Source organism: Belonocnema kinseyi, chromosome 7 (assembly GCF_010883055.1).
Source record: "Belonocnema kinseyi isolate 2016_QV_RU_SX_M_011 chromosome 7, B_treatae_v1, whole genome shotgun sequence".
Taxonomy (NCBI): domain Eukaryota; kingdom Metazoa; phylum Arthropoda; class Insecta; order Hymenoptera; family Cynipidae; genus Belonocnema; species Belonocnema kinseyi.
In genome coordinates, this window is record NC_046663.1 from 84,903,799 (window position 1) to 84,921,203 (window position 17,405).

Sequence of the window (17,405 nt, forward strand, 5' to 3'; positions counted from 1 at the left end):
AAGGTATGGCAGGAAAGTACAGGTTTATGCATTTTTTAATTTGGGTGTTTGACATCATAAAAACATTTTTAATTTTACGTAAAATATTGTATTAAATACAAATCTTCACCAAAAAAAATACAAGATTTCGCAAATTTGAAATATTGAAAAACTGTACTGAAAGTCATTTTGTAAATATTAGTAGTTTATTGTACAAATGTACAACCTTGGTGGAAAATATGAAAAAATGTTCAAATAACTAAAATTATTTTTCGGAATTTACAAATAAATTCAATAAATTGCAACTAATATTACAGTGAAAGTACAACTTTTTTTTATTCTGACGAATTTTGTATTTTTTTTTATTTTATTGTAAATTGTTGCATTTTATTGAAGTTTTAATTTAATTCCAAAGAAAAGCTTCTATGTTTAAATTTTAAAGAAATGGTAACATTTTAAAAGACAATAATGAAGAATCGTCAATAAACGACCAAAAACTTAGGTTTCGAATTTTTTTCTCAAATATGGAGAAATTTATTGTGCACCATATATGTCATTTAAAATGATATATTTGCAATCTTCTCAATATTTTTCATCCTAGGTCGAAAAATAACAACCTTTTGACTGCAAATAAAAAATGCACATTAGAAAGAATTGAATAGGCTCATTAAAATAAAAAAATTCGTACTCTTGAAACTGAAAATTTGCTCCTTTGAAGTAATCAAAACTAAACTGCAAATTAAAACACTGAAAGTGGAATACTTTTGAAATTTTAACTTTTATAATTAAAGCTTAAAATTTTTTAATTCAAGCGCTAAATAAATCATGCGTATAAATAGAAAGCTTTTACAAATTTGCAATAAAAAATTATTCATTAAAACCCGATGAACTGCAAAATTTTAAATATTTAACTTCAACTTAATCAATTCTTTTCTCAATTGTTCAACGTTTTTTTTCAGTCAAAAACAGGGTGGCCATTTTAATCGAAGAAAAAATTCCCAGTCATTTCCCGGTTCGTAAACATTTTTCACTGTCTATTAAATTAAAAGCTCGAAATCTAAAGCTAAACATTTTTCAATTTTAATTCATGAAAATAAAATGGAAATGAAAGCACTCGAAAACATGGTATTAAAATGCTCAATAACTAACGCCTACCAAACGAAAAGTATTAACATTTTTCAATTAAACAATTTTAAATTAAATGCATTTAAATTGAGAAGTTGAGAATTTTTTACTCTTATAAATTGTATAGTTTAAAGATTCAGATTCAGTTCCAAAAATATAAATCCACAATATAATTTTAAACGCTCTAAATTGAAGAATTAATCGATGAATTAACAATTAAATTTAATAATATTTTAACCATTTTTAAGCTAGAAACATTATGACTTGAACGAATAAATTTTCTTTTAACTGAACAATTTTTACATTAAAAATTTAATTATTTTAATTTTAAATAGTTTAAATATCCTTTAAAAGCTTCAAAATTTTATTTCAGTCTTGTAAAATCTACATGTCGTTTCAAATTTTTTCAAATATAAAATGATGATAAAAAGTTTTTCATAACTTTTAAATATCGTTCCAAATTATTCGAATTTGAAACAATTTTTCCAAATAAAAAAATCATTTTCAATTTTCCTAGTAACCTAAAGAAATTTTTTTTATTCTTTTGAAGCCCCTCACAATTCTTAAAAAGCTCATACATTTTTTGTTTAAAACCTGCAAAAATCTACACTTCGTGTAAAATCAGGCTATGGTTATTTGCACCAGAATTTCGGTACGAATAGCCGGATTTTGTCGGAACAAACACTTATTTTCAATTATTTAAAATCATTTCAAGTTTTTAATTTAATTTTTAATATTTTCAAAACCTCCAAATATCTCCAAAAAATCTCGAATTGTTCTTTAAATAATAAATGTTTAATTGTTATACGTCAAAATTCAACAATTTCACTTAAAAATTAATAATTGTTTAAAAAGAACTAAAATTGTAACGTTTAAAGTTTAAAACTCCTTGTAATTTAAACGATGCAAGGCTTTCTATTCCAAACAATTCATTATCAAATTATTTAGATTTGTTAAGGACTAAGGCTTTCGAATTGAACCGGTTTAATTGAACGTTGAACTCTGGAAATTCTTAAACTTTAAACGGATTTAGAATCGTCTTAACAAATCAATTATTGTTCCCTTTTTGATACTAAAAGTATTGTTCAATTGTTAAAATAATTCATTAAGTTATATTTACAGCCAATCAAATAAAAATGTTTTTTAAAGAAAAATCGAAATTTTAAACTATTTTAATTTTCGATTGTTTAAATCTTCCAAGACTGCATTTTAGACAGAGATTCCTTCTAAGATTTGTAAAATTCCCAGTTTAAAAATAAATTCACCTTCTTTTCCTGGTCTCAAAAAATTCTCGGTCATTCCCAGGTCCAGCGGCCACTCTAAAAAAGTTGTTTTTTTTTCGACCAAGGATGACAAATATTTAGAACATTGCAAGTATGTAATTTTAAATGACAAGTAGTGTCCAATCGATTGCCATATATTTGAAAAAAAACTCCAAACGTAAGGTTTTTTTTGTTTCATAACGATTATTCAATAATGCCTTTTAATATTCTGTCATTACTTTAAAGTTTAAACATAAAAGCTTTTTTCTAATAGCGATCATGTACACACTTTAATTTCAAATTGTCTCATTGCAACACTCTAAATATTTACCATAGGTCGAAAGACATTAACTTTTCGTCTGCAAAACCTTTAAATTCCTGTAGTTGTACTTTTCCCGTAAATTCTTGCAGAAAATTAAAACTCGAATAAAATACAAGACTATTGGGAATGGTTGTCTACCATTTCGCCACATGGTGCCGAAATTGGAACTAGAAAGAGTAGGTACAATTTTAAACAAGTATTTTAATTTGCTTATAAAAGAGTTTTTACGATTGGTTTGTGAAGTATAAAACAATTATTGAATACTAAAAACAAATACTTATCAAAAACAAAGTTTTAGATAGAATTTCCACCCTATACAGTGAAAAAACACATTTTTGTGAAATAGGTTTTTTGAAAAAATACAATTATTTCATTATTTCATGTGAGTTTCAATGCATTTTAAGCTTAAATAAACTTTATATTAATGTATGTAGCAACAAATGTTATCCATATTATGCCAATAACACGAATAATAGGCGAGTGGAATTTAAATACGAATTCTAACCTAACTTTTAGATCAGATTTTCAAATCGTAAATATTTCTTGTATAAATTAATAAAAATTTACTTTCGTTCATTTTTGCTTCAAAATAAATCTATTTAAGTTTATAATCTTTTGAAAATCGAAAATAAAGAGAACAATGATTCACTGTATAATATGTAAATTCCATCTAAAACACTTTGTTTCCGATAAAAACTTATTTCTATCATCCAACAAATAGTTTAAATTTCACAACAAAAAAAAAATGTTAAAATACTTGTATGCACAAATTAAAATGAATCTTAAAAATCGTACCTATTCTTTCTGTTTCGAATTTTTGTCACCAGGTGGCGTATCGCAGTTTAACCATTCCCAATAAATTCAAATAAACAAAATTTTTTAAGTACAAAATTTGTGAGAATAATAGAAAAAAGTTGTACTCTTTTGTAATTTTGGTTAAAATTTATTGTATTTATTTGTACATTCTTGCAAAAATGGTTTTAGTTTTTCGTACTTCTTTGTAAAATAAAAGTTTGATCAGGGATCGCTCAAAAAGTGTCAATATCAATAAGTGTGGTAAGTCCGAGGCCAATATAGTACATTTTTTGAAAAGCAAATAAGACAAATAATTAAAATGCGTAAGAGGCAACCTCGTAAGGACGTTCTCCCGTGTGAATGCGCATGTGACTGCGCAACTTGTTCTTCTCGACACTAGCATAATGACAAATCGTGCACTTGTGCGGCTTATCGTTGGTGTGCTTATATCGCGTATGTCGCACCAGTTCACCTGCATGTGAATAACAAAAAAAAAGAAGAAACAAGTGAGCAAACGTACCTGATAAGGCCGTTCTCCTGTGTGGCAGCGAATATGTCGCTTCAGTTTGGACAGCTCTACAGACGCGTAATCACACTCGTGGCATTTGTGTGGCTTTTCATGAGTGTGTCTGTACCGAACATGTCTTACAAGCTCACCTGTAACCAAACAAATTATTCACGATGTTCAAAAGTTCCTGGTCGACGAGAATAACAAAATTTTACTATATGCTTTTAACTGTATCAATATACATTTCTTAAAAATCTCACATTAGTAACTGTTAAAGAAAACGGATTAATTTATATTCCACCTTTCATTATTTTTCATCAAACCAAGAATGCTATAACTGAATTATACATACCATCAACGTATTGTCAGATTCCGAGTACAAAACATTAAGCATATTAAAATGAACTTACATTAAATTTCATCCAATAACCCAAATTTACATGAAACGATACTTTCTCTTTAAATTTAAAATGGTGCTAATACTACTGACGTGCATTAAACATCTATGTACTTTTATCGATGAATGATAAGTGTTTATTAAAAAAAGAAAAGAAAAACTAATTAAAAATTTAAGGAAGAAAATACGTAATCAAAACAAAACATGTCGGTACATACAACACATGCAGTTACACAAAGTCACTAGTGAAAACGGTCATGATTTTTACTAAACTAAAGGGTTCAGCATTTTAAAACCCTTTTTGAAAATGAAACTAATCGAGCAAATGTATGAATTTTAAAATCGAACCGTTGAATTTAATCAGTGGCGTAACTTCCTTACAGCGAAACCCCGCATTGCGGGGGGGGGGGGGGGGGGGGGGGCTTCTGCGAGGGGGCCCCTCACGACTAGTGCCAAAATTATATTTTAATTTCAATTTTATACATTCTTGTGCATTTTTAAACCATTATTTATTTGAATTATAAAAATATGAAAGAATATATAAATTATTATAAATTAAACTTAATATTATATTATTATGAGGAGTAGTAAATTCTGCTAAAAGCTTTATGGCATTGTTTATACAATTAACTTTGTTTCCTTTTAATTAAGCATGGATTGTTTACGAATAAAAATTGTTTAAACATTGGCACGACGTTTTTAACCAAATTTACTACCCGAAATCATTCAATATTATGTTTAATTCATCATTTTTAATTTTAGCAAAGATTAGTTAACACGCGTATATGAAATAGACGCAGATTACAGGAAGAACAAAACTATCTCAAAAATGGGGTATTGAACCAGTCTTCGTAGAAAAACGGAGACCAAAGCCTAAGAAGCATTTTGATATTGGTGATGAATTTTTTTAAAGCAATGTCTTAAATCACACCTTAAGGTCTAATTCAGGGGTCACCAAAGAGCGATCCTGGTGTCTACTAGCGATCCCAGGCCAGTAGGTCGGAGCTACTCGGCTCTGACCCAGAACTGTCAAAATCCTTTACCTGATTTGAGCCCCTTGGAACCCTTAAACTCGAAACTCTCCATTAAATTGGAAACTTCACGCTAAAATTGGAATCTTCGCGTTAAAATTGAGAATTACGAAATAAAATAATCAATGTTTAGTTTTTGTTACTATAATAATATTAAATGAAATAATTAATGAAATTTGAATGTTTTATACTCACAATTCAAATTAACTGAAAATCAATTTGTTTATGAATAATTGAAAATTTTATTTTTAAATTAAGATTTAAGTTTATCAAAAATATATCTTAATTTTTTAATTATTATAATTACATAAAAAATTATATCCTAATAAATTAAAGTAATATAAAATAATAGTCCTAATATTAAAAAGAATCCATTTTTACATCCATAATAACAAATTTTTTAATATTAAGAGTTTATAAAAATTGTCAAATCTAACAGATAAACAAAAAATAAATAAATTTCAATTAAAACTCCTCGGAAGATACTTGATAGAGGTTTTGTATAACTTAAAATCTTAAAAACTAAGAAATTTGAAATACTATTAATTTGAATCATACATTTGTACTAATTGCCAGCAGTGACTGAATTCCTAACTACAGGCCTCGGACTCACCACACTATTAAACTATTTCAAACTTTTTTGAAACAATAACACTATTTTTCTACTATTTCGAAAAAAATTACACGAAATATACTATTTTCAGATTAAAAAAAGTCCAATTTTCAAGTAAACAAATTAATATTCAACAAAATGCATAAACTTTTATCCAAATAGTTGAATTTTCAACTAAGATAAATTTCTATCAAAAAGGGCGAATTTTTAACAAATTAAATACATTTTCTACTAAATAATTTGAACAATTGATGTGATTATAGTACAAATTTTACTTAATTATTTTTTTATGCTATTTTTTCATTAAATTTTTTCTAAATAAATAGTTTCATTTTGAAATAAAAAAATATCCATTTTTACCACAAAATAAAGAAGTTAAATTTTCATTGGGGAAAATTAAATTTGAATAAAAAGAAAACAAATTTGTGCAAATCATTTTAATTTTCTATGAAATATGTAGTCGAAATTTTAATCTAAAATAATTATATTTAGAGATTCTTCAATTAAAAAACAAAATTTTTAATTTTGAATGCTTTCAATTTATTTGGAATTATTTACTTTTTATACAGAAATTGATAAGTTTACAATTGGAATTTTGAAAACTAGAATCGCTTCCAATGGGAAATTATTTTTATTTAAAAGTTAAACTTTTTGATAATTCTATTTTGAACGGTTTAATCAGCTTTGAATTTGTAATGATAAAATTTAATACAAGATTTGCATTATTAATGTTGCAAAAATTCATTTGTAAACAACTTTCCGCAATTAGTTAGTTAAAAATTTGAAATACTTGAAACCAAATCCCTTTTGCTAGAAGTTCCGTCAAGTTATACCAGAAAAAAGGTCCTCCAGGTTTAACTTTCAGAACCGAGTCCTTCCAACTGAGATTTTGTTTGTGTGGGATCATAAATTTTATCTCAGTTTCCCGTCGAAAAAAAATTGGTAGCTCTTCAAAAAGGTCTAGCGATCCTGGGTCATACAGCACCTGTGGATTGTTGAGACCCCTGGTCTAATAAGACATTACGCATGCATAATAGACAGAGAAATAACAGCTTCGATATCATGAGGATTTCACAAAAGAATTCCCCTTACAAGTTATCAACTTTATCCCATTTTTAAACAGTAACGGGTTCAATGAGACGTCAACAGTAAAAGATGTTTTCCGCACTTTACTCATTAAATACAGCTTCATAGAAAGCGATTTTTCAGAAGTAATCCCTTAAAAATGTATTTAACTCTGCATATTACAGTATAGAAACTTGCGAAAGGACGTCAAATTAAAAATTATAAAATCCTATTTACGGAATAGGATGCATCAAAGTCGATTCTTAAATCAATCTCTACTAGAAATTGAGCTTGATGATGCAAAATAATTGGATATCTAAATTGTTATCAATAAGTTTGTCAAAATGAAAGTGAGACGAATTGCAATATAGCAACGTGAAGATAATTTTTTTAATTGTGCAATATAATTTTAATATATATAATATATATTTATAATATATTATAAAAAGAACTACGTGAGATATTTTATTTTTTTAAATGTATTTCAGCCATACTTATACGCTGATTGGTTTTTAATTTTATAAGAGGGGCCTCCTAAACCTTTCTGCGTCGGGGCCTACACGGTTGCTGTTACGCCACTGAATCTAATAATTAAATGATTGAAACTGAATAGTTTAATTCATGTAACATTGTTTTCTCCCATGCTCACTCTCTGGACAATTTGAAATTAAAATTAGATTGAATACATTTATATACGAGAACTACGGGGCTTAGAAATAATAGTTAACTTACCGGAAGTAGTAAATGCACTGTCGCAGAACTTGCAATGATGAGGTTTCGTCCCTGTATGAGTATTCACATGATTTTGAAGCGAAGCCAAAGTCTTAAAACCTCTCTCACATACGCTACATTTGTGAGGTCTTTCCTCAGAATGGGACTTCATATGACGCGACAACAGGTACCTGAGTTCGGAATTATTAAAAAAAAAAATAACATCATTTTCACGAAAAGAAAAGGATCTATTAAAATATGTTTAGTTAAAACTGAAGGGTGAATCACTCTCGAAATCTGGTGTACAAGCCTTTGTGAAATCTTTTGAAGTCAATAAAATCATTTATTTTTTGGAAATATTTCATGTAATCTTTGAAACTTTTGAAAAATCTCCGTAATTATACTCAAATCCTTTAAAACTTTTATAATATTTGAACTCTTTATGAAATCTTTTGCAAAATCTCATAAATTTAAATGTTTTTAAATCTTAGGAAATTTTTTAAATCTTTGATGTAATCTTTAAAATTTTGTGAAATCTTTACAATCTTTCTGAAATTCTTTGATATCTTTAAACTTTTTGTGAAATCCTGTAAAATCTGTTGAGATCTTTGTAAAATCGTTGTGACACCTTCGACATCATTTTTAAAAACGTTTGAAATTATTCAGAATGTTTAAGCTATTTGCAAAATCTTAAAAAAATGTTTAAAATTCTTAACTATTTGTGAAATCTTTTAAAATTTTGCGAAATTTTTTAATTCTTTTGAAAACCTTTGAAAACTTTATAATGTATGAAATATTTGTGAAACCATTAAAAGTGTTTTAAAATCTTTGAAATCTTTCTGAAACAGTTACTAAATCTTGGAAGTTTATGTCAAATATTGTCAGATCTTTTTTCATCTTTTATAAAAATTGTAAAACTTTTGAGAAATCTTTGAAATTTTTTGAGATTGTAAAATCTTTGAAATTTTCTTAAATTTCAGCGGAAATTTTGTGAAATGTTTTTAAATTCTTCAGAATATTTGAACTCTGTGAAATCTTTTGAAACGTTTTGAAATCTTTGTAAATTTTGTAACTTTGTCAAAATTGTTTAAATATTTGCCATACCTTTAAAATCTTCTGAATAGTTTGAAATCCTTTAGAATCTTTAAATAACTTTTTTTTTTTATTTTTTGCGAAACCTTTGAACTATCTGTGAAATATTTGTGATATCTTCTGAAACTTCTGCGAAATCTAGAAATGTTGTAAAATCTTTTTAAATCCTTCAATATCTTTAGAAGTCTGTGAAATCATTGGAATCTTTGAAATGCTTCAGAAGCGTTAAACTCTTTGTGAAATCTTTTGGATCCTTCTGAAATCCTTTAAATCATTTAAATTTTCTCAAGACCTTTTTAAACGTTTGCAAAATATTTAAAATTGTTGTGAAATCTTTTGAAATCCTTCAAAATCTTGGGAAATATTTGTGAAATCATCGGAATCTTTAAAATAATTTAGAATGGTTGAACTCTATGAAATCGTTTAAAAAGTTTTGAAATCTTTTATAATTTTTGCGAAATGTTTGTAAAGGCTTTTAACTCTGCGAAATATTTGTGCTATCTTTAGAAGCTTCTGAAACTTTTAGGAAATGTTTATGAAATCTTTCAAGAACCTTCAAAACTTTGGAAATTATTGAAATTGTTTCAAAATCTTTGAAATTTGTGTAAAATCTTTAAACTCTGTGAAATATTAGAAATCTTTGAGTCCGGCCATACACTGAAAAGTCGAGTAATGAACGCCTCGTTTAAAACCATTTCATAATATTGATCAAATAATGAATATACACCGTTTAGGACTAGTGTAGTTGCAGTAGTTACACATGTGAGCCTGAGTCACAGTTTGCGACTTTCTGGGGATGTACTTGATGATTTTGGTCTTATCATCCTCTGCCTCGGACTCCACGGCAACTTCATTATCCTCGTTATCCTCGAAATCATAAACTGTGAGGTCTTGTTCCCCATCTCCTTCTTCACCCTCGCCTCCTTCGCCACTGCTCTTAATTCTCTTCGGCTTCTCCTCCCCTTCGGGTTGTTGTACTATAAGTACATAACTCACTTCACCAGGATTAGTGTCCGAAGGAACAATTGTCACTGTCTGATACGCATCTCCGGAATTGATTACAACTTGATTGCCTGTACCATTCCCAGTTTGACCCTAAAAGTTTCAGAGTAATTAGAATTGGAATCAGAATACGTAAAACAATAAAAATAAATAATTAAATTGTCTTTTAAATTACATCATCTTCTGTTTCAACTTGATCAAGCTCCTCGATCTCTTGATACTGATCATCTTGTGCAGTCTCTCCTTCGGTCTGGCCATCTGGATCTTCGACTTCCTGTATTTGGACTTGGGTCATAACAGGCGCATCTTCACCGCTGGCTTGATAGTAATACTGTCCTGACTGATCAACAAAGTAGGTTCCACCTTCTTCGCCACCCGAAAGACCTTCGACTTGTTGCACTGTGCATTGAATTTTCTTCTTAATTTTATACTAATCAATTGGTAAACTAAGGCAGAGTAAAAATAAATGATTGAGGAACGTACGCTGAACATGTTGAAACTGTTCTCCCTGACCACCTTCAATTTCTTTGTTAAAAGTCTCAAGGTAGGTCTGAATTTCCGTTACGGACTCCTGACCTCCTTCCAGTTTTATAGTTGCCACGTTAGTTGTCATCTTTGCGTGACTAAATCATGTAACTTCAGGATTTATAAAGTTTTATCTAAAAACGAAAAGAAATTATGGTTTATGATTAACTCTCTTGAAAAAAGTACTTTGTGACATTTTTTGGTCAAAGTTTAAAATGCTTTGCGTTTTGTTAAAATCGAAATCAAAACCCTTCCCTGCTACAAATTTCCTTGAATAATGTTTATAATAGCGAAATCATGAAATTCACAGAAGAATAAAATGATTCTGCCTATCCAGACACTTCACAGTAAATATTAAAAAAAGGCGATAAGGTAATTAAAAATGCGAAATTAAAATATCCGCAAGTTTATCAGCGTAGGATTTGTTTAACACCAAGCATCAACTTGAGATTGCGAAAGGTAAATACGGGCTGAGAATGCATAAAGATTAATCACAACAGTAGTTGTTATTATACTTTTTCCTGCATTCCTTTCAATTCAACAAGTATTAGTTCATAATCCAAAATGTAAAAACAGAAAATTTGTCCACCTTTTAAATTTTTAAACCAATTTAAATAAAAGATTATTCAGATAGAACGCCACAAACTATGAGTAAACGAGCGAAGCGTGATAAATTCATTTTTTGCAAACATTGACATGATTGTTTCTGTATATAAACTCTTTTCAACATTTATGAATATTCTTCAATATTTAACTTATTACATATAATAACTTTTGATTTGTAAAGCAGTTATGATCAAAGAAATATTTAGGAGAGCGAGCGTATCACGTTCCTAAAGCATCCGGTGACAAGGCAGCGGCTGAATTTTTTTCATTTGAAGTAATCAAAACTGAATTGTGAATTAAAATACTTCAAGTGAAAATCTTTTGAATTTCTAGGTTTTAAAATTGAAGCTTAAAAAATTTTTCATTCCAAAATTTTTAATTGAAACGCTCAATACCGAACACCTATAAAATGGAAGCTTTTAAGGGCATGTGGTACTTACAGTTTCCCCGGCTTTTTTCCACAAAAATAAAAATTTTTAATACCTGAATTCGGAGATGCTATAAAATATCATAACGGACGTTCCCAGACTCTTTTTTGAGGGATTATAACAAAAAAATTATTGTGCTAAATAAAAATTTTATTCATATGCATTATTTTTGAGGCTACGTCGATTTTCATCTCTGCCCTTCCGATAATCTGGAAATTATTTGTGAAATAAACTTTTTTGATTGCCTGAAAACAAGGTTAGTTCCGGGAGATTAGTTACTATGTTTATTTGTAAGTCCAAAGTTTTCGGCCAAAAATATTGTGTAGTTAGGAAGTAACGCTCGGGTGAATTGTAACACATAACCTCGAAATATACACGCACATTGTTAGCAGTATAAAAAATTTGTTGATAAAAAAACACACAAAAAATGTGTGGGGACGTCCGTTAACATGTTCGCTATCATTTCCCAGATTTTGAAGGGAAAATATTTCTTATCCTAGGAAAAAAAGCTGGGGGAATCTAACACTGAAAAAATCAATACCAATTCCTAAGCGCTAGGCAAATTAATCACATTTTGCTAAATTAAAACTTTTTTGAATTAACCGACAAAAAAGTGTGTGGGGACGTCCGTTAGCATGTTCGCTATCATTTCCCAAATTTTTAAGACAAAATATTCGTTATTCTAGAAAAAAAGCCGGGGAACCGAAAACTGGTAAAATCGACAATTTTCTAAGTATCACATGCCCTTAACACTTCCTGATTGAACAATTTGAAATTAAATGCCATTAAAATGAAAAATTAAACTTTTAATCAATTGAATAGTTCCAAGATTTATGGTTAAAAAATATAAAATCATGCTACCATTTTCAATGCTCTAAATTAAAACTTTACTTCCCTTTCAGTAATGCCCCGTCCCTATTCCCATTCGTCACAAAGCTAAACATAAAAGTTCCCTTCTTTTACCTGAATGTTAAGAATACGAAATGTGCTCCCCGTCTACCAAACAAATGTTAATAAAAAAAAATTTAAAAAGTCCTCCCTCCCAACCAAAAAAAAATGTTTAAAATAAAAATTCTCCGTCCTCCAACTCTGAAAAAAATTGAAAATTAAAAATTATTTCCTTAAACTCAATAAAATTGTTGAAAAGAAAAAATAGCCTTTTTCAATTCAGATATAAGGAAATATTCCTCCCTTCCAACTCTATGAAAATGATAGAAAACAAAAAATGGTTCTTCCAATTCATAAAAAATTACAACAAAAAATTTCACCCCATCCAACTCAATAACAATGTCTCCCAATTTATAAAATATTGAAAATAAAAATTTACACATATCAACTCGATATTTTTCGTAATCATTTAAAGGTAATATACGCATTACATTATTTTCTGAGGATTTTTTTTTTAATTGCGACTGTAGATTTATAAGAAGGTTATTCAAAGTTTGGCGCGATAATAAAAGGGCTGACCATTGCGAAATTCAGTCACGTAAAATCAAAAACCGTATCTTTTATATGCATTTATCCATATAATTACTAAAGTTGAAATATTTTAATTTTAAGTCGTGTCAAATTAATAATTGTTCAATTTTTATTTATATGTATATCAAAATTTTCAAAATTCAACACTTTCACTTACAAATACAAATTTTTAAACTGATAAGTGTACTGTTCATAGTTTAAATTTCGTACTATGAAATTTTAACGATTCAAGTCTTTCTATTTTGCACCACTCAGTTTCGAATAGTTCAGTTTTTAATATTTCATTCATACTTACTCATTTCAAATGAACAGTCACATATTGCTAAATATTTCAACATTTCTAATTTTATGGGTTAAAAAATAATATATTAGACCGAAACAATATTTGAATAGGAATTTAAATTGAATAAAAGCATTTAATTACGAATCTATCAATTTCAAATTATTTGAAAAATGAAAAAAGATTATATGAATTTCAATCGGACGTTCACATTTATTAACTACTAAGTCTTTTGAATTTTCAATTTTCAAAGCTAAAATCTGTCAATTGAAAAATTTTAAACAGATTCAGAGTAGTCTTGTAAAATCAGTAGTTGTTCAATTTCTAACACAAGAAACTAAATTTTAGTTTGCAATTTCATTAATTCAGCTTCACAGTTGATCAACTTAAAACTTTTTTATCAAAAACTTTTCAAATTTAAAAGATTAAAATTTTATTGGTTTAAGACTACAAAACTGCATCATAAAATTCGTTTAATTGAAAAAGTACGCTTAAGATGATGATCTAAAATGAAAAAACGTAAAGTCAATTATTTTAGAATTACGCATTGTCAACTGAATTATTTCATAATTAAAAAAGTTAATAATTAAACTTAACATTAAAAAAATATAAGTGATCGAATAGATTTTACTTTAAAAATTTTGTACAATTTCTGGACAAAAAATAAATTCACGGTTACTTCACGATTTGAAAAAATTTCCACTTTTCTGGCCCAGCCGTCACCCTAAGACAGTATTAATTTAAGACGATTTGTTTTCATTTAATTTATTTAACAATTTGACAACTTATCATAGCCCATTTCAAATTTCGTTTTCATCGGTGGATTTCAAACTGCAAAATATCCTTAAATATTGAGAAATTAACTAAAGTGAATTTTTCACAGTTTGTTTGCTTACTCCTCTTATAATTCAAAAACAACTAGTAATGAAATGGATTTGAAAATTTACAATTTAATTACATAAAAAACATGAAAAATTATATAAATTTTATGTTGAATCTGTAATATAAACGCAGAAAACTAGTTAACTGGATTTGCAAATAATTACTCTTTGTTTATAACATTATTATTTACTAAACATGTTGACATATTTAATCTTATATCAATATTGTTGCAAAGACAACTTATTATTTACCGTAACTTCACCTTATAAAATAATAATTTATAAATAGGGTAATCAGACGGCTTGATCAAAAAATCAGGACACTTTCTTATTTTTCCTTAACTTCAACCTATAATTCCCTGCACCCCTAATATAATTTAACTTAAGGCGCGTTACTTAAAAAACAGGATTGGTACAAAATACCAATTTCGAAATTCGCTATCTTTCCCTGACTTTTCGCTGGTAAATTTTTCCTGGCCAAAAAAAAATTTTAATTTTAAATAAAAAAAACCAGAGATTCGAACGAAATTAAGGGGCATTTTCTGATATTCTCGAATTATTTCTGTAAATTCTATATAATTTGCCTAAAAACTACTATGGGTATGAAAACGTACTGAAAAATACGGAGGAATATTGTCAAAATTATGTTTTTTCAAAGTTTTCTTTCGAAACAAATTTCGTTCGAATCCTTGATAAAAAAACTATTCAATTGAATTTGGTTACAGAACATTTTGAAACATAATATTAACAAGTCAAAATTGCGCAAAAAAGTTATACGAATTTGCAACAATGTAAATGAACTTTCAACTAAAAAAATTTCAAACATAATAAATAAATTCTCAAGCCAAAAAATGTTTCTACCAAAAACGAATTTTCAACAAAATAGTTGAATTTTTAGCTGAAACAGATAAATTTTCAACCTAAAATAGAATCGTTCAATTTTCAATAAAAAATTAGTTTTCAATCAAAAGATATATTTTCAAAAATATATTCAACCCGAAATAGGAATAGTAATATTAACAAAAAAAAAATTTTTAACATAAAAAATAATTTTAAACAAAATAGTTAAATTTTCAACCAAAAATTTCCAAAGACAATGATGAACCATCAATCCAAAAAGGACTAATTTTCAACAAAATGCATAATTTTTCAGCGAAAAAAGATAAATGTTTAGTCAAAAATGGAATAGTAAAGTTTCTAGTGAAAAACTTCATTTTTAACCAAAAGAAAACCGAATTTTCAACAAAATAATTAAATATTCTTGACAAAGAAATTAATTTTCAACAAAATATGTACATACATTTTTAACAAAGTATACGAAGTTGAAAATAAAAACGATCAATTTTCAATAACTCATTTTTTATTCAAAAACTTCATTTTTTTAACCATAACATTAAGAATTTTCAACAACACAGTTGACAATACTTCATAAAACAAGATTATTTTCAAACAAGTTTACAAATTGTACAAATTATTGTTTAAGGTCAACATTTTTATTTAAATAATTTATTACAACCCATACAATGTGTTAATAATTTTTTTATACCTTTTAGAACTTCCAGTTTTCGTTAGGCAGTACGATATTTTACTTTATTTTTAAATATTAGTAAAATTGCACACATGTCAAGTTTTTGAAAACCGAGTTGAAGTCAAATGAGATTTCGCCCTGAGAAATTGAAAACAAAATTTAGGCCTGCGCAAGCAAAATCGCGAATTTTCGTTTTCATACAGGAAAAATCAGGACACAGCACAGAAAATCAGGACGTTTCGTCACACTATTTAGAAGGCCCAATTCGTATATCGCAATTATATTTAATATTCCTTTTTTTTTTAACGAAACCTAAATATACTGAAGTATATTATTATATCATTAATAATCACAATATACTGTAAAGCTACAATAAAGTGTTTCGTAAATATATTTTTGTAATTCCGTTAATGAGTCATAAAACACAACTGTGTCTGTTATCACTCAGATGCCGATAACAATCGCAGGGTAAAGTGAGCTACGTCAACAAGAAAAAAAAACTGAAAATCAATCACAGGGTTCACTACCTCCTGAAGTTTCGCAAACCACTTAGAGTCAATTACCTTAATTACACTTCATTATTGACGAGAGTCGAGGAAAAGTAGAATAGTAGGGAAAATCAATATTGTAAGAACGATATATGAATATACAGGAAACATTTGCAGGAAGGAAAGCTCTGCATTAGAACCTGGGGAATACCTGCCCGAAAACGTTAATCGCCTTTGCTCGGTAAATCGCGATGCATATTATTATTATTACTTTATTGACTCCAAACTGATAGCCAGAAAGAAGGGCAATACGTTGGCTTTTGAGCTTCCCTGCGAGGTTCTACATTTTTTTGAAGAATAAAAACCCAAAAAGTGGAGCTAATGTCAGATTGAGTTTCGAGAAATCAGAATAAAATATGGAAAATCGTGGTAAAGACACGAGTGATATTGACATAGGTCGCCATGAAACAGGCGGCGAAGGCGAAGCGAGGAAAGACGCCATGGCCGGGATAAAAGTACCAGGTGCAGTATCATGACGACGACGGGGAGTCCGGGCGGCGACCAGGAAGCTCGGTTGCGGGAATTCTCAAAAGCCTCCTTGTCCTAGAAGCCGCGCATTCTGTCGGGGAGCTTTTAAGACAACGAGGGTGCTTTCGACTTCAGGACACAGGGGGCATTAACGACAAAAATTTCAGAAAATTATCACTGTCGGCGCTGTCATCAATATGGAGGGCGCAGCTAAAGAGGCAAAGAGCTAGGTCCGTCCCGCTATAAGATGTGTAAAACTTACCAGCTTTTTCTCGTCCGCGATGCTTCTGGGATGCTCGAATGGTGCCGAATCCACCGCGATTCGTCAAAATTCAATTGGCCCCACGTTTTCCTAGAGTTTAAGGCACACCCGTGCCCGATAATGTGAAATTATTTCGCTTTATCTCGTAACTCGGAATTCTTCGCGTGAGGGCGTTGTGTAAGAACCAGCGACAACACAAATGGCTGATCGAACGGCGACAGGGCGAAAGTTTGAATGATGCGCAGTCGCGTCTGCGCACTGAGGCGCGAAATACGACCCACGTGAGTGTATGTATGTGTTCCAAAACCAGGTCCGTAGTTGCGTAAAGAACTTGTTCTAATAAATATGGGGACTTTGTTTGTGAGTACTGGTTAGGTTTCAATTATAAGGGATTAATTTCGACATGCTTCTTACCTCTATGGAAGTGTATTTCGTCATTGGGAGTGTATTTATTAGTCAAAATGTTGTGTTGTAAAGGCATGTGTTGTGCGGGGCAAT

At 29.0% G+C, this 17,405-nt stretch overlaps 1 protein-coding gene across 3 annotated transcripts in view; it reads right to left on the reverse strand.

Moving 5' to 3' along the window:
- The window catches only part of LOC117176088 (transcriptional repressor CTCFL), a 44,381-nt gene extending 27,278 nt beyond the window's left edge, over window positions 1-17,103 (reverse strand). For 2 of the 3 annotated variants that reach the window (XM_033366110.1, XM_033366108.1), the window contains exons 1-6: window positions 16,908-17,103; window positions 10,386-10,561; window positions 10,078-10,301; window positions 9,628-9,995; window positions 7,830-7,999; window positions 4,004-4,140 (exon numbers count right to left, since the gene is read on the reverse strand). In XM_033366110.1, the coding sequence (XP_033222001.1) occupies window positions 4,004-4,140; window positions 7,830-7,999; window positions 9,628-9,995; window positions 10,078-10,301; window positions 10,386-10,515 (1,029 nt within the window). In that variant the 5' untranslated portion in view covers window positions 10,516-10,561; window positions 16,908-17,103. Of the gene's footprint in view, window positions 1-3,818; window positions 3,956-4,003; window positions 4,141-7,829; window positions 8,000-9,627; window positions 9,996-10,077; window positions 10,302-10,385; window positions 10,562-16,907 lie in introns of all 3 variants that reach the window. The other variant, XM_033366109.1, reaches the window with a different exon arrangement.
- Between the last annotated feature and the right edge of the window lie 302 nt (window positions 17,104-17,405).